Source organism: Geotrypetes seraphini, chromosome 6 (assembly GCF_902459505.1).
Source record: "Geotrypetes seraphini chromosome 6, aGeoSer1.1, whole genome shotgun sequence".
Lineage (NCBI taxonomy): Eukaryota > Metazoa > Chordata > Amphibia > Gymnophiona > Dermophiidae > Geotrypetes > Geotrypetes seraphini.
Window position 1 is genome coordinate 86514182 of NC_047089.1, and position 27697 is coordinate 86541878.

The 27697-nt window shown below is 41.5% G+C and overlaps 1 protein-coding gene across 6 annotated transcripts in view; it reads right to left on the bottom strand.

Moving 5' to 3' along the window:
- Window positions 1-27697, bottom strand: part of SCEL (sciellin) — a 314001-nt gene that overhangs the window by 225118 nt on the left and 61186 nt on the right. For all 6 annotated transcript variants that reach the window (XM_033948694.1, XM_033948696.1, XM_033948691.1 and 3 more), the window contains exons 3-7: window positions 25888-26008; window positions 20621-20683; window positions 9123-9194; window positions 4813-4878; window positions 1563-1628 (exon numbers count right to left, since the gene is read on the bottom strand). In XM_033948694.1, the coding sequence (XP_033804585.1) occupies window positions 1563-1628; window positions 4813-4878; window positions 9123-9194; window positions 20621-20683; window positions 25888-26008 (388 nt within the window). The remainder of the gene's footprint in view (window positions 1-1562; window positions 1629-4812; window positions 4879-9122; window positions 9195-20620; window positions 20684-25887; window positions 26009-27697) is intronic.

Consider the following 27697-nt stretch of genomic DNA (forward strand, 5'->3'; position numbering starts at 1 on the left):
TTATTCCTGTAAGCTGTTATTGATTGGCTAAATAAATATATACTTATTGAAACCGGTATATAGCGTTCGAGGTCTCATTACCGAGGTAGGCCTGGACAGCTGCCTACATCAGTACACAGATGCCATTAAAGAACTGGTGCTCAGTGTGCGGCATCGATACACCTAACTGGAGGTGCCCAGTTATAGAATCGCCCAATAAGGCCCCAAGTCTATAAATGGTGCCTAAAACTGAGGCACCGAGCAATGTGCCGCTTAAGCTCAATTCTATAAAAGTTAGGTGCGCTTTATAGAATTGTACTCAGTGGCGCCTAAAGTGGGCTTAGGCGTCCTAACCTTGGCGTACCCTTTTTATGCCAGGATTTTCTTGACCTAAATGATTGCATCTAAGTCCAAACCAGGCACCTAAATGAAAAACATGCCAATGATCTGCCCCCTAACCATGCCTACTTTCTGATAGGCGCCTTGGACTAGGCACCTAGTTCAAAGTGATAGGTGCCTACCATCCAATTAAGTGCAATTTACATCAATTGCAAGGTGCTAATTATTAATTATTGGCACCGATTAAGCCTTATAAATAATTAAGTTAGGCACCTAGATAAGCTAGGTGTTCCAATCTAGGTGCCTAACTTTAGGCTTCATTTTTAGAATCTGGGCCAAAGTGCTTTTAATTGCTCTGTAAGCTATAAGATCACATAGAGATGGGTGAGCATTTCACATCTCCTGTACTTTCCCTGCCTCTTTCCTTTATACAGTATTTCAGCCATAGACCCTTTAGAGGCTGATGGAATTTCAGTTTCGGCATCACCACTGGACTGAAATTCGGATTCAGCCATTCTTTGGTTTCAGTTGAAAATGCCAATGCAAAGAGAACAGACCACCTGGGCCAGCCACCCCACCCCACTAAACACAATCCCTCCACCCTCTGCCCTCCCACCATCAAGGTCCTTCCAGGGCCTACTTTTAAATGTCCTGGTGGTCTAATGGTCTCTTCCGGGCAGGAGCAATCCCTAGTCGCCTGGGATAGGCACGTGGGATCTCCCAGAGAGAGAAAGAGATAATGGTTACTGTGGATGGGCAGACTAGATGGACCATTTGGACTTTATCTGCTGTCATGTGTCTATGCCTCGCTGGTTCCTCAGTCAAAATGGCTGCCGAGACTTCCCATGGCAACTTTACAAGACTCCTGCGGGAGGTCCCAGCAGCCATATTGAGATAAGAACCTGCATGGGCAGGAGTGACGGGATTGCTCCTGCCTATGCTGGCTCCAATCTCAAAATGGCTGCCAGAACATCCCATAGCAATCTCATAAAGCTTGTGTAGGATTTCACCAGCCATTTTGAATGAGGGGGTAAGAGCAATTAGGGATCACTCCTGCCTGGAAGATGTGGTGAGTCTTGCTCTCTCTGCTGAAAGATCAGTGGCCTGGGAGGATCTGCTCCCTCTGTCAGGCAAAGAGATGCCGTTTTTTATTTCGGCCCTAACCAAGTGGCAAATTTTGGCTGCTGATTTAGTTTCAATCACTCTCTAAAGCTGAGATTGAAATCTCAGATAACAGTTCTTACCCTGAGCTCACTCTTTCCAGGCTTGCAGTCTTTCTTCCTATATCAGCTCCGAATTTTCCTGGAATCCTGTAAAAAATATATAAAAGATATGCTGAAACGAAAAAGAATCATGAGATGCTGGGAGAAAAACAGCAACTTCACAATGAGAAAGTAACTGAATGCCATTTCAGAAAGAACATGAAGGAGAAAATTCAGTGGCCTCCTCCCCTCTGCTGAAGCTCAAGGACATGGTTGCTAATTTGCAAAGGTTTATATCCTCCTAGGAAGTAAGACACAATTGGTGAGGGTGGCAAAGCTCAGTTGGAAGACCAGTAGTTGAAACAAGAAGGAAGTCTGGGGCCTACTACATCCCTACCTACTCTATAACAGGAAGTTTGTTTCAGAGTGAGAAGGAGCTGTCCTATCTGTATAATGGAATTCTTATTCCTGAGTTAATATATTTGTAGTTTGCAAACCACCAGTAATTGAAATTTGAGGCCATATACTAAATATTTTAATAAACATTACCTAAAACCTAGAAAAGCTACAGTTTAGGGCCTCACATTTCACTAGCATGGAAAACTGTTCTGCCCCTATTTTATGTGGACATTTTCTCAGTATAAGAACAAGTATAAGTGTTTATGCTAAGATGGCTAAGTAAAGTGTGCTGTGTGGACTTAAATCCCCAGAAAGCTTTGCTTCTGCAAGAAAGCCAGGCTGCAACTACAGAGATTTAGCCCTTCTTCTTCTTCTTCAGTTTGTGTGAGAACAGTTGCTATATTTGTAGACCGCATGGCTATATAAGAACCTGGTTTTCTGCCTTTATTTCTAACAATCCAATACAGCTTAGGTAGTAATATCTAAGTCTAGAACACAGTGTTATTTTTCACAAGGTGTGGACACACTCCTAGCTTTCCCTTGAATAGGATGGACTGGTAGAGTGAGAAGATTCTGTGAAAGTTGAGCTGCCTTGAAGTCATCAATTGTAAGTTTTCATTCTTTACTTCAAGTTATTAAAGAAAGTTGTTCAAGAACTACAGAGTCTGGCTGATAACACTAAGGGCTCCTTTTACAAAGGTGCACTAGCATTTTTAACGTATGCACCAGATTAGTGCGCACTAGCTGAAAATCTACCGCCTGCTCAAAAAGAGGCAGTAGCGGCCAGCGTGCACTATTCCACGTGTTAAGGCCCTAGCGCGCCTTTGTAAAAGAAGCCCTAAGATTACAGAAGTAAGGGTTAACTGAATAGGGGCCTCTTAGGCCTCTTACAATTGCTAATATAATTCAAAGGGAGTTCAATAGTGCTTAGCCATTCAGGAGTCCTTGTTTTTCAATACAAAGCCTGAGGAAATTTCAGTGAGAAAATCTAAACTAAACTAAACTAAACTAAACCTTAGGTTTGTATACCGCACCATCTCCACATGCGCAGAGCTCGGCGCGGTTTACAGAGGTTAGGAGGAAAGGAAATTACAAAGAAGGGATATAGGAGAGGGACTGAGAAGATAGAGAGGGGCAGGGTACTAGAGAACGGGAGGAGATTAGATTTTTGAGAAGAGCCAAGTTTTCAAGCGTTTACGGAAGGATTGGAAGGAATTTCTGATCGGGGATGAGAGGCTGTTCCAGAGTTCCGTGGTTCTAAAGGGGAGGGATGTTCCAAGTTTTCCTGCGCGGGATATACCTTTTATAGATGGGAAAGATAGTTTCAGTTTTTGGGAGGGTCTAGAAGAGAGCGGGTTTGAGGAATTCTATAATGACTGTTCTATAATGACTGTTCAGTAAAGCTATAGCCAACACAAAAACTACTAACCTAAAATGTATTTCCTATTTAATCAAGGATGGCCTCTTAAATCTTAGGGGCCACAATACTCAAATACAGATCTAGAGAGAATGTGGGAGTCTATCCTAGTGGATAGGGGTGGTGTGCTGGAGTCAGACTTGGGGATAGATTGATGAGTGATGAGATTTTCTCCAGATGAACTGGAAGAAAATATAGGAAGAGAGAAAAAAAATCTCTGCCTGATATTCAGTGCTCTATTGTTTTAATTGTAAGCTGCAGAGAACTGTTGTAAGCTTCTGTGAGATATCAAATTTTAATGAACATAAACATTTAACCAAACAGTAATGGTTCCTTCTTATGTTATGCTATGCTTATACTATTCTGAATTCCAAAATGGTGGCTATGACCTCCTATGTCAGTCTCACAAGGCTGTCAAAGAAGTCACAGCTGTCATTTTAAATATGAGGCCACGGGGACAGCAGTAAAATGGGATGCTTCTGCTCCCCCCAAAAAACACTAGACCACCAGGGCCTTTAAAATGTAAGCCTGTTGAGGCCTACAGGGACAGGGATAGGGATGAGGAATGGGGGATGGAGAGTGGGAGGGAAGGTAGAGCTAGTGGGTTGGACTGGATTTTCTCTCAGGAATGGAAGGCTGGCTTGAGGGGGGGGTCTTGCGATGGAAGTTTTGGTTCCAATTCTGGCTGAAACTGAGCCATGGATTCCGGTTATAGATTCAATTTCGGTCAGCCTCTATTTCAGCCATAGACCCCTTTGATTAAACTGAGTAGAGGCCAACCAAAGTTTGGTTTTAGTTTTGGCACTGAAATTGGGCCAAATTTAAAGTTTGATCACTCTTCAGTTTTAGCTGATAATGCCAGTGCTTTTCAGCTGAAATAGAAAATTTCTGAACCAATCGCTCTCTGAATACATCCTCCACACCATCACCAGAAGCACTGCCAGAGAGTAGGTCTTATTGACATACCATCCCCCATCAACCACCACCACTCTGCTCTTCACCTTCTCACCATCCAAAGGCTTTCCCCAGACCTACCTTTAGATGCCCTGTCCTAGTATTCTCTTGCAGCAGGAATGGCAGCAGGAGTGATCCTGTTACTCTTGCCACCATAAGTTCCTCAGTCGAAATGACTGTCCTGACTTCCCATGGTAGCCTCACAAGACTCCCATGGGAGGTCCCGGTAGCCATTTTGAGACTGAAATAGGCATGTGCAGGATTGGGACTCGGAGGGACTTGCTCTCTCTGCTAGGGAGTCATAGGTAGCAGCCTGGGAGGAGCTGCTCTCTCTGCTGTGGGGTCAGGGGTAGCAGCCTGGAAAAACTTGATCTTTCTGCCAAGCAAGGAGACACCATTTTTGGTTTCAGCTGAAACTGAGTAGCAAATGTTGATTACTGATTTGGTTTAAATTGAAACCCAGAACCAATATTTCCATTGCCTTCTAAAGTTGAAACTGAAATCTCAGATAACAGATCTTACCCTGGGTTCACTCTTTCCAGGGTTGCAGCCTTTCTTCCTGTATCAGCTCCAACTTTTCCTGGAATCCTGTAAAAAAAAATAATATATATATATATATATATATATGTATATGTATATATGTATATACTGTATACATATATAAAAGATACGCTGAAACAATAAAGAATAAAGAAAATTTAAATTAAATAAACATGTGTCTTAAGAAACCTCTTAAATTTATAAATGTGTTTTCATAGATATCTTAAGAATTATACATATATAGATATATATTATTATGTTATATTTCTAACATTAATAACAGTGTATTTTATTTGTTTTTGAAACATTGCATTTTTAAGCAATGCAGATCTCCTCTCCATGGGGTCCTTTTATTAAGATATACTAACCGATTCAGATCATGCTAAAGGTTAGGGCATGCTAAAGCTAAGGCATCCATTATATTCTATGGGCGCCTTTAGTATGCGCTAAATTGGTTAGTGCACCTTAATAAAAGGACCCCCTTATATTTACAATTTCCAAATTTTAGAGCTTTCTTAAGACATGCTTATTTAACTTTATTTTCGTTATTTTCAAAAATATTTTTAGTATATTTATTTCAATGCTGTTGTTTTTGCAACATTTAATTTTTGAGCTATGTAGATCTCTTCTTCTCATATTTGCAATTTTAACATATTTGTTGTTTCTTAATACATGTTTATGCATTGCTTATATTCAATTTCATTTTTTATTATATTTAAAATATTGATGTTATTCATCCTAATCACTGATGTAATTTTAAATATTGATGTTTATTATTTAAATTTGTTCATTTTATTCTGCAGACTCCTGAAGAAGGCCGTAAGGCTGAAACACGTATGTGTCGTCCAAATAGATATAATAAAGGAATTGAGCACCTGTCTTCATTTGGATTCCACTAATCTGTCCTCTCCTGGTTTATCGCCTATCTCTCCCATCACACCTTCAGTGTATTCATTGGTGAATCCTCCTCTGCTGCCATCCTGCTAGAAGTTGGTATACCCCAGGGTACTCTCTTCTCTCTCTACACCTTGTCCTTCGGTGCTTTTTATAGAATTAAGGGGTAAACCACATACACACCTTTGAAAACAACTACATTCTTCCACTGTTAGACACTATGAAGTCAAACAACGCTCTTCAAAGACACGCAAGACCTTCCCACTTCATAATTACACTATTCCCCAAGACTTAACAGTAGCAACATTATCTGTGAATAGGGTAACACTGCAAATAGGGCAGGCCTAGCTCTCTGATGAATGAGGCCATACAATGGGTTTACAGTAATTATAAAATTTACTAATGTGCCAGGAGTTAGAGAATGCCCTGTTCACTTCACGGGTAGGGAGAAAATAATATCCCGATGGAGGCAGAAACTGCAGTGTCATCAATATCTGCTGTCAATCTGAGGAGAAGGAGCAGCTGAAGTTGGAACCATTCAGCACACCATAATGTTAAAACTACCTTGGCCCTCCCCTACTTCCTTGTTCCTCAGATCTCCACACAGCTGCTGAAACCTAGATGTTATAACCACCTCATTCACCCCTTAGTGGCAGTGGATGGGATTTAGAGCAACAGCTGGCTGCTATCCAACGAATTCTACAGCGATCAGGTGACTGCATCAAGACAAGGTCAATGATCTTTATGAAGATCAATGAATATAGCATAAGCCTGTCAAAGCTATTTCAGTATAAGTCTGTGATGTTACCATGCCAACATTAAAGCAAAATTGAGCAATCTGTTGAGGCTATGCTGCAATATTGCAAATTCCCAACTATAGGTACTAAATGCTAGATTCTAAGTGAGAAATCATCATCCAAAAAAAAAGATCTTGGAGTAAGTCGGGGACATTCCATGAAAAATATGAACAGCAGACTGAAAACAAAATCATAGAAAGTTCTTTTTTTCATGCAGCACATAATTAAACTGTGGATTCTGTTGCTAGAGGAATAGTCAAAGTGATCAACACAGCAGGATTTTATTTTTAAAAAAAACCTTTGGACAAGTTCCTAGGGGAAAGGTCCATCACACATTCCTGGAAGTTAGCTATAAAAAGTAGATCTACTTTTTGGGATGTGCATGGAACTTGCAACTTGGACTAGCCGTTATCAGAGACAGCATGCTATGCTCAATGGACTTTCACCTAACTGTTCTTATGTTCTTATGTTCACCTGGCTGTTCTTATGTTTTTATGTTTTAACACAATTCTGATATATATTTTTAGTTAGTTAGTTATTTTAAAAAATTTGATAGCATGCCTCATCAAAAAGGATCAAAGCATGTTACAAAACATCAATTTAAAACATAAAAACCCTCTCCCCAGCCACTCCCAATAGCCTAACTCACCTAACTCCCTCCATCCTAATCCCACTTACTCAACTACCCCAATCACCCTAGTTAGGGTTACCAGATTTTGTAAAGCTAAAACCCGGACACATGGCCCCATCCCAGCGCCACCCTGTCCTGCCCAAGTCCTGCCCATTCCATCTCAGCCTCGTTCCCCCACCCCAAACCTCTTCTACTCAAGCTCGGAGCCACGTCTGGAGTTCCTCTGAGCTTGCGCAGATATGATGCAATGAGATGTCTGGATAAATCTGGACACCTGGTAATCCTAACCCTAGTAAACTACACACCTAATTTAAAAACAGACTTTCATCTCTTTCTCACCACCACCCCTAACTAGTCTCAGCTCCTTATCTGTTGGTCATCTCCTCCGGTCACTGTCTTTTGTCTCATCCATATCCACTCTCTGACTGCCCCTTTTAGCATCACTCCAGCTCTGTTTCCATTCTCTTCTCATTTATTCCCTTGCCATTTCTCCCCACCCCCAGCTTTTTCCTCATGGAACCTTTAAGAGATTTACAGAAAGTTTACCGAGTTTCTCAAAAAAGGTGCACAGTAGCATAGAGTCCATCAAATTCAAGCAAATCTGCTTTATGTAATATCCTATGTTTATATGATGAATGCTTTGTGTTTTATTGTTCACTATTTTGAATGATCCAGTTCGGCAGATGAAACAGATTAGAAATATTTTAACAAATATAGTAGTCCTTTTACTAAGGTATGGTAGACGATTTAGTGTATGCTAAATGCTAATGTGCGCTTATACGTCCATAGGATATAATGGACATGTTAGCACGCATTAGTGTTTTTTTCAGGTCGATATCCAAAGCAATTTAGCCAGTTAAATCACTTGTTTGGGACTAACCGGCCATTTTCAGCAGCCCTTAACCAATTAGTGCCACTGAAAATGTTTGATTAGAGCCTCTCTCATAACCAGTTCTTTTGAGGACATTCCGGGGTAGAGTCAGCACTAGAGAACGACACGGGGACAAATTTTTCTCCGTCCCCGTGGGAACTCATTTTCCTGCCTCGTCCCGGCGAGTTCTTTTCCTGTCCCTGCCCCATTTCTGCAAACTCTATCCTCATCTGAACAAGCCTCAAACACTTTAAAATCATAAGTGTTCGAGGCTTGTGTGGTTAAGGCAGAGCTTACAGGAATGGGACAGGGACAGCGACAGCGACAAAACTTATGGGGACGGGGCAGAGAAATTGAGTTTCTGCAGGGACGGGGAAAAATTTTTCCCCGTATCATTTTCTAGTCAGCACTTAGGTGGTTAAGTGCTACTATTCAGCACTTAACTGGCCAAAGTAACCACATAAATAGGACCTTATAAAAGTCCCCTTGCCAGTGAACATCAAACTTAACTGGCTATGCTTTAGCCAGCTTCACAAACCTGGAAATTCAATGCTGAAGCCTGAACATGCCCTGGCGTTGAATTTCTGTGCATGTTTTGTGAAATATTTGCTGTCCACATTTGCTGTCATAGTTTTCCAGTGCTGTTTTCTCTGCTGGCTATGTTTTTTATGCTTGTTTTGATCCTGGTTGTATGTTCCCTTTGCAATTGCTAATAAAGACAATTAAAAAATAAAAAAACAACAACTGGCAGTGGTCAGCAAAACACCCAGCGCTGCTGACTGAATATCAGGCCCTTTATTTTACATTTCCAGTACATTTGTATATCACATGAATATGTCTTGTATTAACTTCTACAATGTGTGTACATGCTACATGCGTGTGTATCATAACAGCTTTTAGTACAGTATCGTATACTTTATTTCAGGAGGCAATTCAGTGTAAGATATTTTGCCAGAAAACACTCCCTTTGTTTTCTTCCTATGACTCACAGCAGCTAAAGTACAAATCCATAGGGCCCTGTCAGAGAGCAACTTTGTTAAAGAAGAACATTGCAGTGCATTCACTATCGCAAACCGTCAAGTAAAAATCAATACCGCACCTGTTAAGGGCATCCTCAGATCGGAACCGATTATGAATCGGTTTGCAGCTATTCGCATCATCATAAATAAGGCTGGTGAGAAAAAGACATGGATAAAGATATTTACAATTACAATTAAAACATAGCTCATTCATTTGCAATTTAATATAGGAAAAGCTGCAGATATTGGGGCCCTTTTACTAAGCTGCATTAGGCGCTAACACATGAGCAACACAACAAAAATGGCCTAATATGGGACTTGCTAAAGTGTTCCATATTAGTTTTGCTATTTGCGCACGCTTCTTATTTTATAGGGAAGGGACATATCAGGGGTGGAGATTGGGCATGGATACACTAACCTGCTACTGCAGGGGTCTCAAAGTCCCTCCTTGAGGGCCGCAATCCAGTCGGGTTTTGAGGATTTCCCCAATGAATATGCATGAGATCTATGTGCATGCACTACTTTCAATGCATATTCATTGGGGAAATCCTGAAAACCCGACGATTACAGCCCTCAAGGAGGGACTTTGAGATCCCTGAGCTAGTGTGTCAGTAACAAAGGAGCCCTTAGTACAGGGGTGGGCAACTCCAGTCTTCAAGGGCCAGAATCCAGTCAGGTTTTCAGGATTTCCCCAATGAATATGCATAAGAACATAAGCAGTGCCTCCGCCGGGTCAGACCATAGGTCCATCCTGCCTGGCAGTCCGCTCCTGCGGCGGCCCAAACAAGTCACGACCTGTCTGAATCACCAGAAGGGGCCCCCTTGCCACCTTGGTTTCCCATTGAAGTCCTATCTTCCCATCGAAGTCCTAACCCTCCGGTCTTGCACATGCACGACCTGGTCGGGTTTCTATACTTATTTCCTGGATACTTCTCTCAGTATCCCACGATCCCTTTATCCCTCAGGAATCCGTCCAATCCCTGTTTGAATCCCTATACCGTACTCTGCCTGACCACTTCCTCCGGTAGCGCATTCCAAGTGTCCACGACCCTTTGGGTGAAAAAAAACTTCCTTGCATTTGTTTTGAACCTATCTCCCTTCAGTTTCTCCGAATGCCCCCTTGTACCTGTTGTCCCCTTCAGTCTGAAGAATCTGTCCCTATCCACCCTCTCTATGCCCCTCATGATCTTAAAGGTCTCTATCATATCTCCCCTGAGCCTCCTTTTTTCCAGAGAGAAGAGCCCCAGCCTATCCAACCTCTCGGCGTATGGGCAGTGTTCCAGCCCTCTTACCAGTTTCGTTGCTCTCCTTTGGACTCTCTCAAGTACCGCCATGTCCTTCTTGAGGTATGGCGACCAATACTGAACGCAGTATTCCAGATGTGGACGCACCATCGCTCGATACAATGGCATGATGACTTCCCGCGTCCTGGTTGTTATGCCCCTCTTTATGATGCCCAGCATCCTGTTGGCTTTTTTCGAGGCTGCTGCGCACTGTGCAGATGGCTTCAGTGATGCATCCACCAGCACACCCAAGTCTCTCTCAAGTCTGCTGTCTCCCAACAATGCCCCCCCCCCCCAATTTGTAGTTGAACAACGGGTTCTTTTTCCCTATATGCATGACCTTGCATTTTTCCACATTAAAGCGCATTTGCCATTTGTTTGCCCAGTCTTCCAGCTTCTCCAGGTCCCTTTGCAGGTCCTCACACTCCTCCCTGGACCTAACATGAGATCCATTTGCATGCACTGCTTTCAATGCATATTCATTGGGGAAATCCTGAAACCCTGACTGGATTCTGATCTTTGAGGACCGGAATTGCCTACCCCTGCCTTAGTACCTCCTAAATAAGAGGTGGTAAATGCTACCCCAGTGGATGATTTTTTTTTTTTTTTTTTTAAAGGCTTCCTGCCAATACTAATATTAGTGTAGGCCAGAAATAAAGCAAATTTAAAAAAGCTTTTTTCTCATGGTCATGCTAGAAATGGTCTTAGCATGCTGGACAGACCCACGTAAGGGTGCGCTAAGCCCATTTCTTACCACAGTTTAGTAAAAGGGCTCCATTGTGTGTTAATTTGTAAATTCATGTAGCAATTTTCTTTACCTTCCAAAATATATCAGTCTTAATATATTGCAATAGGATTCTAACATGTCAGCCATGGAGATCATTACTACAATTAAATGCATCTACCACATCCTTTGTATGAAGGGAACAATAAAATTAATTTCCATGGGGTGTGAACCTTTGACTAGAGATGCAAGTGTGACTGACTCACTTTTCAAGAGCATTATCTATAATTTGATGGTAAGCTATTAGCAATAATTTTCTATATATAAACCATTCATTTGAATTATAAATCTCCAGACTGCTTTTCATTAGACCCTAGGCATGCAGAAGAGTGGTTTTTCCATATAGGTTTTAGCTGTTCTAACTTTTTGCATAACTTTGCTGGTTGGCAGACTGAATATCACTGCTAACCAGCTAAGACCTTCTTTTACTAAGCTGTGGTAGAGGTTTCTACCATGGCCCGGGGCGCCAAATGCTCCAACGCTGTTCCAACGCTCATAGGAATTTTATGAGCATCGGAGCATTTACCACAGTAGAATCCTCTACCACAGCTTAGTACATGGGTGGGGTACGTCCTGGGGTACGTGCTGGCTCTGCCCAAGCTCTACCCTCGGCTGCCCCTAGCCAGTTAGCGGAAGTATTCAGCAGCTATACCCGGTTAAGTGTTGTTGGGTATTGGCGTCTGACCAGCTCAGCAGGATTTAATCACCCAGTTAAACCCTTTTGAATACATGCATACATACATCACAACTCAGCTTGTGTGCTACCCAAACATACCTACATGCAGGTCCTGCAAAACTACACACCTTGACACTGCACATACTTTTACACATATAATCCTTGTAGTAATTTTATAGAAGGCCTTTGTGCATGAAAAACTCTTCATAAAATTACTAAGTGTATACATAAAAATGTGCACACAAACCAGTGCTTAGATGCCAAGGGCCCACCTTAGAAGTCAGCACCTAAAAATAAGATCTAGAAGTCATTGTAGACACTATGCTGAAATTTTCTGCTCAGCGAATAGCTGTGGCCCCCCAAAAAAAACCCTCCAACAAACAGGATGCTAGGAATTATTAGAAAAGGGATGGTAAATAAGACCAAGATTATTATAATGCCTCACTTTGAGTATTGCGCACAGTTTTGGTCGCCGTATTTCAAAAAAGATACAGCAGAATTAGAAAACGTTCAAAGAACAGTAATCAAAATGATAAAGGGGATGGAACTAAAGTGGTTGGGGCTGTTCAGCTTGAAGAAGAGACAGCTGAATGGGATGATGATTGAGGTCTACAAAATCCTGGGTGATGTGGAGTGAGTAAGAGTGAATACATTTTTCACCCTTTCAAAAAGTACAAAAAACAGGGGACACTCAATGAAATTACTTGGAAATACTTTTAAAACAATAGGAGGGAATATTTTTTCACTCAAAGAATAATTAAGCTCTGGAACTCAAAGGTAGTATAGCTGGGTTTAAGAAAGGTTTGGACAAGTTCCTAGAAGAAAAGCCCACAGTATGCTACTGAGACAGACATGATGTAAGCCACTGCTCGCCCCAGATCTATAGTGTGGAATGTTGCAATTATTTGAGTTTCTGCCAGGTAATTGTGGCCTGGATTGACTACTTATGGAAACAGGAAATTGGGCTAGATGGACCATTAGTCTGACCCATTTTGGCTATTCTTATGTTCTTATAAGTGTGTCTATTTAGAAAAGTAGGCGTCTACTGTGCTTTATAGAATACTAACATAACCAGTTAAATGCATGTATATGATTATACAAAGGAGCACTTATGAGAGCCCTTTAACTGACATAAATGCTCTTGCCTAGACTGGAGCTGCGTTAATCAGAGTGGACTAGATTCAGTAAATTGCGTCCAAATTTGGGATCCCAAAAATGAGTGCTGAGTGCTATTTTATAAATAGGCACAAGCAATGGTGTAGTAATGGGGGGGCAGTGGGACGATCCACCATGGGTGCCATCTTGGTGAGGGCGCAGGCACCCATCCTTCTCTCTGCCCCCCCTGCTCCTTCCCTGCCCCCCCCCCCATCCCCAACTTATAGGTGTGCACGCTGCTTCACTTCCCCGGACCATTCCTGGTAGGAGCAGCAACTCCCAACCTGCTGTCGCTTCCTGGACCCACGCCTAGGAAGTGACATCGGAGGAAGACTGATGTTAGAGCAACAGCAGGTTGAGGGTTGCTGCTCACGTCAGGAATATTACAGAGGTACAGGGGAAGCAGCACGCGCACGGCAGGAGATGGTAGGGAAGGAGCGTGTGGAGGTGAGGGGGGCTGAGAAGAGGGCAGGGGAGGGATGCCACCACTCCGGTCGTCTCACATCCTCGCTGCGCCATTGAGCACAAGGATTTATACTAACTGAAACCTGGCCTAAATCTAATCTAATATTTGTGTGTCGCGCACACCTAAACAGGCTCTAGGTGACTTAAGGAAGGGAAATAGGGTAGGGAGGGAAGAAGGAGCGGAAGGAGAACAGGAACGAAAAACCTAGGCGAATTAAGTACAGGACACGTGCTTATGGCGATCTTAGAAGAATTAATTGTCGAAGAGTGAGGTTTTCAGTTTCTGCCGGAATAGGATGTAGTTGGTTTCAATTCTTATAGTATCTGTGAGATCATTCCAGATTTTGACTCTGAGGAAGGTGAACATGGACTAGAAGATTCTTCTGTACTTGAGATTTTTTGTCAAGGGGAGGTTCAATTGAATCCTGTTGAGAATTCTGATCCTTAGTGAACACCCCTGACCCGTTCATACCTCTCCCATAGCCACACATACCCTTTTCAGTTGCATGCTTACATAAGGCAGCAAGGGGATTTGTGTACTTTAAAGATTGTGGAAATGGAACTTATTTTGTAAAATGAAGTCCACCCCAGACGCCATCTTGATGGGGGTGCCGGCACTTCTCCTCTCCGCCCCTCTTCCTACTCCTCCCCCCACCGCGCACACGCCTTTACTTCCCCTCCACCGTAACTTTAGCTCATCATTGGAGTGAGCAGCTACTTCAACTCCCCTCTGACATCACTTCCGTTATTGGTGATGCTGCTCACGCCAATGAAATTAAAGAGGTGCAGAGGAACGAAAAGTGCGTGTGCAAGGCAGGTGGGGCAGGGGGTGGAGAAGAGGGCGGGGAAAGGGGTGACACCATCCCCGGGCGCCTCTCACCCTCGTTATGCCTCTGATTACGGGTGTTCAAAAATTAGTTATTTAGTAGAATGGATGTTATGGTCCAAGGATAAAGTGTTTTGATGTTTGATTTTATATGTGTGCTTGTTATATTTATTATGTATGTGATTTTGTGGTCTGCCTTATTAAAGGCAGACTATAAATAAAAAACTATAAATGTGTGCCCATGCAAACTCACACCTGAATAGTACGAAGACTTGCACATATTTACAAAACAGTGCGTAGTTAGATTATTGTCCGTTTATGTGTGTAAATGACTAGAACATCAGTATTGATGTATGTCGTTGCCAGTTAAATCTAGGCAGCCCCTTATTAGCCCAAGGTAAACAAAAGATTGTTACTGATAGGCCCAAGAAGAGAAAACAAAGCTGTGTCTCGTATTTTCTTCTGAGTTCTCAGCTATTTAAATGTGACATCTGGGGGATATTATTTCTCATTTTGTAAATTTCAGGGTCTATCAGAACAGGACAGCAGGGCCATTTGGCCTAGGCTCTCATGAAAAAGGGGCCTCAATCTGAAAAAAATTGGGGGGGGGGGTTTGTTATCAGGTTTTTGTTTTTAATGGAAAACAAAATCACAGGGCCTCCTAATCTGCAAAGGCCCAAGCCTAGGGTTACCAGATGTCCCCATTTATCCAGACATGTCCTCTTTTTAGAGGGCATGTCCGGGCATCCGGACGTCTTTTCAAAACCTGGCACTTTGTCTGGGTTTTTGAATAGCAGATTGCGTCAGGAGGGGCAACTGCACATGTGCGCATGCCCTCCCGCCCAACGAGAACAGGCTGAGTGGGGCGGGGCTAGGGGCGAGGCTGGGGCGTGGGCATAACTGGGCGGGGATGGGTGGATCTGGGTTGGCCTGGGGGCGGGTCTATGTGTCCAGATTGTATGTAAATAAAATCTGGTAACCTTACCCAAGCCTCTATCATTCTTTGAAAGGTCCAGCTAATATCTAAAGTATTTGGGAATGCACATAGTAGTCTTTAGTTGGAAGAGGAAAACCTGAGGTCAGTGTAATAACCCTTGGCCATTTTTAATGATATTTAGCTGTTGATACAAATGAGCTTCTGATTCATCTGTATCTAAATATCAAAAGAAATTTAACCCATATTGCTAGACCAGGAACTTTGTACCTGTCCAGCAATTACAAAAATGCATAACATTTTTTTAAATCTGCACCTTTTAAAGGGGCATCAGGGAGCATTTAGTAAGGGAAGGAGTTGTTATGCAGCCCTTGTCAGAAGCCACCTGGAAATAACTTCTTGATGGGCTACTAAGTCCCCAGAGCCCCACTCCTGAGGTAGGCATAATATACAAAACAATTGCTTCTCTGTCAAACCCTACCTTTTGCAAACCCTGCTTCCTTTTCAAAAGAAAGTTCCCAACATGACCACTCTCTGCCCTTTCCTTCCTTCCCACCACCAGGCTTAATCTGAAAGGCTCCAGAAAGGGGCAAGAACAAGCCCTATTTTCTACCCTAGCAACTCCATTTTGCAAAATGGTACGTCCAACAAGATTTTCTTTTTTGAAAGTAGGCTCAGGTGAGGTTATGTTTTGTGTTAAAACGGACCAGAATCTTTTTTGAGCACTGAATGTTGCAAATTTGAACATTAATGAGCTGTCCTGCAGATTTTGAATCACTGCAACCCATTGATATTGAATGTAAATAAACTTTTGCATGTGGTCCAGTATTGCATGTGGTCCAGCAGGCTGCGGTGGCGAACCGGGTGGGGGGAGCAGAAGAATCGGCGGTAGGCCAGGCTACAGAGGGAGGCAGACAGACAGGCAGGCTGGCTGGCTTCAGCGCGGCAAGGAGGGAGGCAGGCAGGATGGCTGGCTTCGGGAGAAGGATGGGTAAAGGCTAGAAGGCAGTGAGGGGGACATAGGAAGGAGGGAAGGAGAAAGGAAGGAGAGAGAGAGAGGCAGAGAAAGGGGAGGGGTTGTAAGCAGAAGAAAGACTAAAGAAAGAAAGGCCTGGACCAAAGGAGAAAGGCAGGAGGCAGATGCTGGACTATGTGAGGTACAGACAGAATAGGAGAGATCCTGAGGAAGAACAGAGAGATGGAAGATCATAACAAAGGAGGGAGAGAGAGGGAGACCTGGAACAAAGGTGGTGGTAGGTACAAAAGAGAACTGACACTGGATCTGGAAAGGGTAACAGGGAAAAGAGAGAGAGACCTGGAACCAAAGGAGATGGGGCTGGACTGTGAAAGAAATGTTGGATGCGAAAGAAAGATTGGATGCACAGTCAGTGCAACCAGAGACAGGAAGTGCAACCAGAGGCTCATGAAATCACCAGACAACAAAAGTAGGAAAAATGATTTTATTTTCAATTTACTGATCACAATGTGTCAGTTTTGAGAATTTATATCTGCTGTCTATAATTTGCACTATATTTGTCTATTTTTCTATAGTTACTGAGGTGACATTGCATATTTTTAAGTCATCTGCTTTAACATCTTTGAAAAAAACCCAAAGCTCGGAAATGATAATTAATATTTTCTCTGCATACAGTGTGCTTTGTGATTTTTAAAAAAATTTATGTTTACCATTATGAATTAATAAGATATTGTGTGTACATGAAAAATTAATGGAAGAAATTGGGGACGGGGTGGGGCTAGGGCAGGATTGGGGGCAGGACTGAATATTAATAGATGTCCCATTTTGATGAAAAAAATAAATGGTCAAGTTACCCATGCCCCATCCCACCCCCAATTACTACCACCACCACTCTTCTTTCTTCCAGCAGCTGATTTACCCAGGCAAAAATGTTACTTAGGAGCTACTGAATCAGCATTTTCTGAAAAGGCCGCTCTACACCTTTTGCCCCTAGGTATGTGCCTAATTTGCCTGTGCCTAATCTGTTCCCAGTCCTCTCTTAGGCTTAGGTGTGTATAGCAGACTCTTGGCCATTCTGAGGGGGGGTCTAATAATTGAGTTTCTATTCCAGTGACTTTTGATGATGTTTCTTAAAGTGCTTTAATTGGTAATTCAATTGGGAAAGTGTGAAATAGATGGCATAATAAGAGTAGTAAACTAATCTTTATGGCTGTAATTATTCCAAATCAGGCTCTCTTAGGCATGAACCATTAGTCATGCATCTTTGCAGATTTATAGTAAGTTCTGCATAATTAATTTTGAATAAGAAATGTGTATTGGTAGTAGTCTGGATTTTAGGCTGTCTTTGAATCAGAGTCTCTTCTCAACTGGGTCTGACCAAACTCTACAAAGAGCTGTTGAAGGTGTGTTTAATGCTTCTGTCTTACTAATACTTTTCTTGAATTCAGAGAACCCTCAAATAGCTCTAGTAATTTAGCAGCCATATAGCTCACTTTGAGGCCCTTTTACTAATGTCACAGCAAAAGTGACCTTAGCTTGTCCTTTACACTGGTCTTTTCCATGAGCTAAGGCACTTTTCCCATGACTGGAAAATGGCTGATTTTCCCATTTTCCAAATTAATGGCCACATGCTAATTCTGCCATTAGCATGTGGCCATTAAAAAAACACTCACCACATGAACCCCTATCGCCACCTATTTTGAAGGCAGTAGAACCTTGATTCTGTAAATGACTTCTAAAGTTAGGTACCTAACTTAATTGTTTAAAAGGGTTACTGTATTTTTCGCTCCATTAGACACACTTTTTTCCCCCCAAAAGTCGGTGGAAATAAGGGTGTGTCTTATGGAGTGAATACCCAAAGGGCCCTCACCTCTCGTTACCTTATTTTAATGCTGCCATCCTCCCTCGCTGGACACAGCGCCCTCTCTCACTGAGCCTGGCTGTCTGGTCCCCGCTGTTTCCCCTGAGAATTGAAAGCTGATGCGGCTGCCTCCTCTTCTGTTCTCTTACGGCATAGCTACTTGCCTTGGTTGCTAGCAGCATTTCACTTGAGGCTCTCCACATATCGGCTCTTCCACGTATTCACCATTATAGGACCCCCCAGGGACCCCTGAAGATGACTTGTCAAAACGCAGACCATGTTGGGTCCTGCGTTCTTAACGGACTAGGTCCTTTAGGCTTTTATGTGGATTACCTTATTTTTATGTGGATGATTCTATTCTACCTTGGAACTTTGATATTCTTAATAAAGTTAAGGAACATCGTCATTCCACAGTTTTTTTTTGTTTTTTCTGGAATTTAGCCATGACATTATAGAATACTTGCTTTTCTGTGCTTAGCTACCAGGACTTAAGCAAAAGAAGTTACACCAGCCTATGGCTGGTGTAGATACACGTACCAAACGTTAGGTGTGGAAATCCAATGATAAATACAAATTATATAAACAGCAGCACCACATGATGCTGCCTTTATAGAATTCACGCTGAATGTGGATCATAAAGGTGCCTAGCTTTGGGCAATAACGCAATACATCTGCTAATTACCATTAGATAAAATGTAACCACAGCATCAAATAAAATCAGAAAATGAAAGGTAGTGCTTCAGTGCTAAATATCCCAAACAGGACTAATATCCAAACATGGGGGTTACAGCAGTTACAATCACTGGCAACCTAAGCACCAAAGCAAAATAATAGCGGAGAAAAAAGCACGAGGCAGAAAAAAAAACTCTAAGGCCCAGATTCTATAAAAGGCACCTAAAGTTAGGCGCTTAGATTGGCACACCTGCCTAACTTATTCAATAAGCTTAATTTACACTGATAACAAGCTGTTGGCTCAATAATTGGTTTAATTTAAAATTAATTGCTAACTAGCTAACTAACTAGCTAGGTGCCTAGTCCAAAGTGCCTATCAGAAAGTGGGCATGGTTAAGGGCGGATCATGGGCAGATCTTGGGCGTGGTTTGCATGTAGGCACCTAAATTAACTTAATCTAATCTAATCTTTAGTCTTATATACCAGGTCATTACTAAAGGGACTCGATCCGGTTAACAAAACGCAATCTTAAGAACAATGATGTGGAGTAATAGAAGAAGGAAAGTCAGTAAATATCAACATAAAGTTGTCAGCTAGGGAGTTCTATCAGTTATCAGTAAGATATTTTTTAAACAAATACGTTTTCAAGGTTTTTCTAAAACAAGTCAGCGAAGGGAGAGTTCTAATAACTGAAGGAAGATCATTCCAGATTTTCACCAAAGTAAATGCCAAAGAATGTGAAAGCCTACCTAAGGTTTGAATCCCTTTAATAGAAGGGAGTAATAATTTAAATTTATGTATGTTCCTCCTTGGCATAAATAGGGGGCACTTAAGTCTAATTTAAGCATCACTAGGCACAATTCTATAAACTGCACCTATCTCATGATTGACATGCACTATGCGCCTGTTTTAGGCACCATTTATAGATTCAGGGCCAAAGTGTGTGGTGGCCATATCTAACGAAAAAAAACAAAACTAGTTTGCCAGTGTTCAAATCCAAGCTAGAGGCCCACTTTTTTGAAACTGCTTTCAACTCTTAACTCCCACTCACTGCTGTCAGATACCTATACCCACTGTATCATTTCCTCTTCCATAATCTCCCCAACCCTGTAATGACCTGTCTAAATTAGATTGTCACGCCCTCTTTTACACAAAGCTCATTGGCTACCTATAGAGCATAGGATCACTTCTAAAATTCTACTACTAACCTTCAAAACTAAAGTAAATAGCCAGCCAGAATTCATTAATAATTTGCTTATCCCCTATAATCAAACTAGGACCCTACGATCTACTGCGCATAATCTCCTTACTGTTCCCTCATTGAAACATATCAGTACAATGTGGACCACAATTTTTTCTGTTAATGCTCCTTTTCTCTGGAACAGTATCCCCAACTACTTGCGGGAAAATACAGCTCTCATCAAATTTAAGGTGATGCTAAAGACATTCCTTTTCCGCGATGCCTTTGTAACCTAAACTGTCCTTTTAAGGACGACTTAGTTTTAAGAAATATTTCTACTTTCAGTTCCCCAACCTTTTGTTCTTCCCCTTAAGTGTTTTCTTTTCTTTCTATCAATTGTAGTTCCAATCCCTTCTTCCCTTCTGTTCCCGTTCGTCTGTGTCCTTAAATTGTTTTTTCCCTTGGTTTGTTTTAGATTAAATTATATTTTAATTGGTATATTGTTATGGTATTTTGTTCACCGCCTAGAAGGCTCAAGTGGGCGGTATAATAAATTTTAAATAAACTAGAAACTTGAAACTAATATATACAGCGCTGCTTACGCCTTTTCAGCGCTATAGAAATAATAAATAGTAGTAGTACTAGTAGTAATTTGCCATTACTCCTGATGCAGCTCTCAGCAAAACAAGGAGCCCTTATGTTTTCATTAGGATCCACTCTTCATTACGTATACAGTACACAGACACACAGAGAAAAACAATGGTACCTGTCTAAGGCATCTTCAGATCTGTGTCGGCTGAGTGCCGCTTTGCCGTAATTTTCATTCTCACTGCGGGTGTAAAAAAAAGGAAGAAAACATCCAATTAGAAATAACCACGTGAACTCTATAATTAGGAACTGGTGGTTTCTCAGCCTGCAGACACCTCTTTCCTCCAGTACTAAATGTGAGCCTGAGAATCGACAGTGAGGTGTATTATATTTCTACAGGGAGCACAAGATACATTGCATTATTACAGTGATATGGTTTGAATAATTCATATATTGTGCCTGCATTTTATGCTGCCTGTTTGTAACTTTTTCAAAAGAAAATTACACCAATGCACATACCAAGGTTTCCACCAGATGTTAAATTTAATCTAATGTAATCCTGTAGCTGCTCATTTAAAGTAAGATTTTAAAAGAGCTACATTGACTACTGCAGGAGAGTGTGGCATAGTGGTTAGAGCTATAGACTCAGCACCCTGAGGTTGTGGATTCAAACCCTACGCTGCTTCCTCTGACCCTGGGTAAGTCATTTAATCCTCCACTGCCCCAGATACATTAGATAGATTGTGAACCTGCTGGGACAGATAGGGAAAACGTATATGTACCTGATTTGTAACCCATTCTGAGCTCCTTTGGAAGGGCAGGCTGAAAAACTGAATGAATAACTAAAAAGAGATGATATACAGTGGTGCCTTGGATTACGAGCATAATCCGTTCCAGGAGCATGCTCGTAATCCAAAATGCTCGTTTATCAAAGCGAGTTTCCCCATAGGAAATAATGGAAACTCGCTTTGATACATTCCCACCCCCCACCCTCCCCCCGAGACCAGGGCGCTGCTCCCCCCCGCTCACAAAGTCTCCCCCCCTCGTGATCCGGCACCCCCCATGAGAACAGGCAACCCCCGTCTGACCAACTTTAACTCACCTCCCCGTCTGACACCGGCACGAGAACCGCTCCCCCCCCCCCGCTCGCAAAGGCCCCCCCCCCACTCGAATCGGCACCCCCACCCTGCGAGAACAGGAAACCCCCACCCGACCAACTTTAACTCACCACCCCTTTGGCACCAGCACGCAGCCCACAAGTGCCGGTGCCGCTAGAAGATCTTCTTCTTCCCAGTCTCTGTCGGCTTTGAGCATGCATCTGCGCATGCTCAAGCCCTTCTAATTCTCCCTCTCGCCGCTCGGCGAGAGGGAGAATTAGACAGGCTTGAGCATGCGCAGATGCACAGTCAATTTTTCTCAGTGAGTAGATTAACCTGAGTGCAGTGTTTTGAATTGTCTGTAGTTGTTTTATCATTGTTGCAGGGCAAGGCAGATAGAGTATGTTGCAGTAGTCCAATAGACCTAGTACTAGGGATTGGACTACTAGCCTATATTGCTCTTTGTCGAAGAATTTTCTGATTTTTCTTAAATTGCGCATGGTTAGAAATGCTTTCTGGGTGGTCTTGTTGATTTGGGCCTGCATTGTGCAGCATCTGTCTATTGTTACTCCTAGGAGTTTTAAGGTAGGTTGTATAGGGTATTTGTAGGCATTTATTTGGAGGGATGGAAGGATTCTTATCCTTTTCAAGCAGTAGAAATTTTGTTTTGTCAGTGTTCAGCTTCAATTTGTGATCTGCCATTCATTTTTCCACTGCTTGAAGGGTTTTTTCTAATTTTTCTGTAGAAGTTGGGTCAGGAGCATCAAAGGGTAGGAGTATGGTGGTGTCGTCAGCATAGCTAAATGAAGTTACATTCAGATTGTCTAGGGTAGACCCAAGGGAGGATAAGAAGAGATTGAAGAGAGTAGGTGAGAGTGGTGATCCTTGAGGAACTCCACAGGGGTTGGACCATGGTTCTGATTTAAGATGGTTTGACTTTACTCTATAAGATCTGTATTTAAGGAATCCTTCGAACCAATTGTATACCCTGCCTGAGATCCCTATGGCTTCTAGTGTCTGTAGTAGGATGTTGTGGTCGACCAGATCGAATGCTGCAGATAAATCGAGTTGAATATCAGCATCCTTCTGCCTTTGCTGAGGTGCTGTCGGGCTGTGTCTAGTAGGGTTACTAATAAAGTCTCCGTGCTGTGGTTCGATCTGAATCCCGATTGAGAGGGGTGGAGAAGATTGTGGTCTTCCAGGTAATTTGTGAGGAATTGTGCAACTAGTCCTTCTATAAGTTTGACATATATTGGTATTGAGGCGATGGGTCTATAGTTAGCAGGATTATCTATAAGGCCTTTGTGGTCCTTCACAATTGGAGTGATTATGATTTCTCCTAGGTGCTGCGAGAATTGATCTTCAGTGAGTGTAATTTGGATTCATTGCATGAGGCTGGCCCTAAATTTGGGGGTGGCATCGGTTATTAGATACGCGGGACAATAGTTCAGGTCACATGAGGCATGACTGTATTTTTTGTAGAGTCGATTCATGTCTGTCCAGTTTACCGCAGGGAATTCGGTCCAGGTCCTGTCTGCTGCAATGGCTTCTCCTATTGGGGGATTTGTTGTTTTTTCGTCGAGGAGGGCGTGTGTGTTATTGAAGATAGTCCTGATTGTTGTAATCTTGTTTTTGAAGTGGTCTGCGAGTTGAGTGGCTGTTGGAGGGTGCTTTCCTTGTGCTGCTAGGTAAGGTTTGGTGTTGGTGAGGTTTTTTACTAGATTGAAAAGTTTTTTTGATTCTATGGACTCCATGCCTACCAGCTTGGAGTAATAATCTTTTCTTTTTTCTTTGAGTTTGGTCTTGTATTGTTTGATTAGACTTCTCCATGCTATTTTGGATTGTTCTTGGTTCTTTTTTTTCCAGTTTCTTTCCATTTGTCTGCAGTGCCTTTTGAGTTGGAGCAGTTCAGCGTTGAACCATTTGTCTGATTGTCTGCAGATTTTGTGTTTTGATTTTATTGGAGCTAGCTCATTTAGGATTGTTTCGCTTAATGTTTGCCATTGTGGTATCTAAGAAGGCTTCTCAAACTGAAGTTTCACCTGATCTATCGAGTCCAATGGACTTAACAAGAATATTAGAAACCTCAGAGGAAGAAATCATCTAGCATTCTACACTTCTGTGACTTTTGTCTTTCAACAAGACAAAGAGGCACTTCTTAGACTATTTTTTAGGCTTAAGGAAATGACCTTTATGGATTTGAAGAACTCCATGTTCCTAGATGTATCGAAGTTAACTTAGACCAGAAGGAAAGGATTTCTGTAATTGAGACAGTCCATACTCTCTTTGGGGCCTAAATTTCAACTTAGATATCCCTGTAAATGTTTAATCCTTTTCGATCAGCATTCATACATCTTTTTTGACCCCTCTCAGTTACGTTTTTTTCTAGAGGGGACGTAGGTCCTTAAGTAAAGTAGAAGATGTTACACTTCACTAATTTACTGTTTTTGTTTCCTTGATAAATATCAATTCCCATGATAGAATAAGAATTGCTTCTCCTATATTGTGGACTTTTTGAGAGACTGTGAAATTATATTGAGATGTAATGTAATTGCTTTTGTTTAATATGTTTAATTTGTATGTAAAGTCTCTTTTCCCTTATATATATACTGTTCAAGTATATTTATAACAGAATAAAGAATTAAAAAAAAAAAAAAGAATTGAACTTAGAGCCACATTAGTCAGTGCCGATCTTTTAGGCAACCAATATAGAATTGGGCCCTAAGGCCCAGATTCTCTAACTGGTACCATTATCGGTAGCCACCAATCATGTGTTAATCAAACAATGGCGACGATTACAGAATTGCACCACCAGGACTACATTTCCAGCAACTACCTTTGATGTGCATCGTGCCTCTGTAGGTGCTTTAGGCTGCCTAACACCACTTCCAGCATTAGCCATACCCACAGGGCCATTAGGCAGCCTAAAGCGTCTACAGAGGTGCGATTCCAGTTCCTTGAAACTAAGTTAAAAATGTCATTTAAACAGCGTTTTTTTTACTGAGCATGGGTGCCTAAAAAACCGGCACCATTTGGATAATCTGGGCCTTAGTGAATTAGGGCATGCTAAAAGCTAAGAAGTCCATAGATATAAAATATGCTTCTTAGCATTTAATACGTGTTAAGTGTTAGTAAAAGGGTACTTTAATTTGCTAAGAATGATAGTTTTCATAGCTATATATCCAATTTGTATCATTCAGAATATAGCCTTAGAACCTAACTTTCTCATGTTGTTGTTTATTCATGTGTGCTGCCCTGATGACAGGCGCGTGTGCATCAGGTGTGATTTCCTACATTTTTACCTCCCAATTTCTTCAGCAGGCTAAAGAAACCAATGCCTGGTATATAAAGGTATCTGAACAAAAATAAAAGGCCCAACCAAAGAAAAACTGAGGGGCCAATAGTCAGCAGTCCATATCCTGATAGAACAGCTTCTGCCTGGATAAGCCCCCCTCACTGAGTCATTCAGCACTGTTGAAAACAAAGGCCAATCCCAAGTATGTGGAAATGAATGCTATGACCTTTTCATGTGCAGGAGTAAAACTGTGAAATGGCCTTGTTGGCCAAATTCAGAAATGTGGTGATAGGAGTTCATTCAGGAAACTGCTGAAAACGCAATTATTTGTTGATGCATTTCTTTGAGCATTTGACCTATTGTAAGGATTGAATCTTTCTGCTTTTGCTTTTATCTGGTCTGACCTGTTTCAATATTTTATGTATGTAGTTTTATTGTAAACCGTTTTGGAATAAAACGGTATAGAAATTTTTAAAATAAATAAATACCCAGAACATTCAGTCAACCACCTCGGCACAATCCAGGCAGTACCGGGGTAGTATGGGGTGGACTCTGGGTAGAGCCAGGAGTTATCTGCAATATTCAGTCCACTAACCAGGTGACTACCTAGATAATATAAGGATAGCAAAATGGCTGCCCTAACTTTATCCAGGTAGTTCTCCAGGGTTTGAATATCACCGTTACCCAAGATAAGGGCTAGTGGCCACATTATACCCCGATATTCAGTGCTGATATCCAATACTAAATATCCAGGTATAAAAAGCCTGTGTTGGCTGCCATTTAACCTTTTATGAAGACCAGCACAGGCTGCATATTGACAAATGAGCTGTCATGTTTATCAAATAAATGGTAAAAATATTTTATGTGACTTTATATCTGTGTTTTACGACATCTAATTAGCTGATTCTAGCATTTTCAGTGAATAAAAACTCAATCCATAACTGACCTACTGAAAAATACATTTTAAGATGGTAGTGTGCAATTTTGATCAGCAACGGAATGTTGAAACATTCTCCTACTGGGCCTGGATCTGTGACAGGTTCTAAGCCTTACGTTTCATCCTCTGCTCTCTTCTTTATCCAGCTGTTATCTTGTAGCAGGGTCCTCCGCTTGTTGTTATCAATAATAACTTGTTGACTGCTTCTGGATCCTAGAGTTGTGCTCTTGGCCTTATCTGACAAAGACAATGATGAATAAAGTTAAGAAAATTAAGTTGTAATAATGTGTGTATAAAAATTATTATTATTGTATTGTACTTATTGGAAGTGTGTGTTATTGTATTGTACGTATTGTTATTAAGAAAATAAAAAATAAGAAAACAAAACCCCAGAATGAACCTCTCATGAGAGCAGACAAAATGAGAAATGATCTAACAAAATAAAAAGCATGGATGAATGCTAGAGAGCTGAGTATCATTTCAAAACAAAAGTGCTGAAATCCAAAGAATTATGTGCAAATAGTAAATCTAAAATCCAGCTCCAATTTGTTTGGATACCACAAGTTACATGAATTCACACAGAGAGTAATGGGTCACCTAACTTATGTGAATATTGTTCCTTAGAGAATTACTCCCCAGAAAGTACTTTCACACATGGATATCTCCCATTTAAATATACACATACCCCCAAACTCTATAAAAAGTGCTAAAAACCACACACAATTTTGGTCACGTGCCCAAATTGCACATGCAATTTAATTGATTTAAAATCTAATTCGCGCCGATAATTGGCATTTTAACAAGCAATTATTAGTGCTAATTCAAATCAATTACAAGTTATGTGCGTAAATTTAGGCATGGGATTTGTGCCTAAATTTTACATGCGAGTTATAAAAGGGAGCACAGAAGTGGGCGGGTCAGATGAATCGGGGGCATTACTTTAAGTTATGCGTGTAATTATAGAATAAGGATATTCATGCTTAAATTTAAGCGCAGACATTTGCACCATGTTCTTGTTGGTGCAAATGGCCATGCCTAAAGGTCCTCTTTTACTGAGCCGTGGTAGAGGTTTCTACCCTGGGCGCTAAATACTCCGGCACTGCTTTGACACTCATAGGAATTCTATGAGCATTCAAGTTTCAAGTTTATCAAGTTTATTCATATTATTTGATTGAACGCTTTTCCAAATTACAAAGCATTGTACAAAAGATAAAAATATGATTTTAGAGAAATCACATATACATAATACATTAACCAGACCTACATTGGAGCAGTGTTGGAGCATTTAGTGCTCCGGACGGCTGTAGAAACCTCTACTGCAGCTTAGTAAAAGGGAGTTAATTTAGTTGTGGTTCCCAGGCATAAGTGCTATTCTATAAACCACACCTAACTTTAAACACAGCTTATAGAATAGCGCTTTTTATGGCCAATTTTTTGGGCACCATATATAAAATTTAGCCTATATTTCTCAGTTTATTTTGCATGCATACATGCATGCTTTATATAGTATGGAAGAGGCAGTTAATATCATATATCTTGATATTCCGAAGGCATTTGGCAAAGTCCCATATGAATGTCTGCTCAGAAAATTAAGAGATGGGATGTGGGAGGGAGCCTTTTTGGAACTCGCTGGCACAGACTGCTCGAAGCAGTTTGCTAAACTTGTAACCTTAATATAGTTTAGTATTTCTATCAAAGCAAGCCAGAACACTCTTGGCCATTAGGAAAGGGGAGGATGGGGGATGGGAAGAGGTAGGTGGGGGAGAAAATGTAAAATTTTGCCTTGATTTATTCTCTGTATTTTCTGGTTAGAACACCTTGACATTGTTGACCCATGTATGTATTTTCGCTTTGCCTCAATAAAATATGTTTAAAAAAAAATAAAAGGAATGAGCTCCAGAGAATGTCAAACTCCCTGTCATCTCT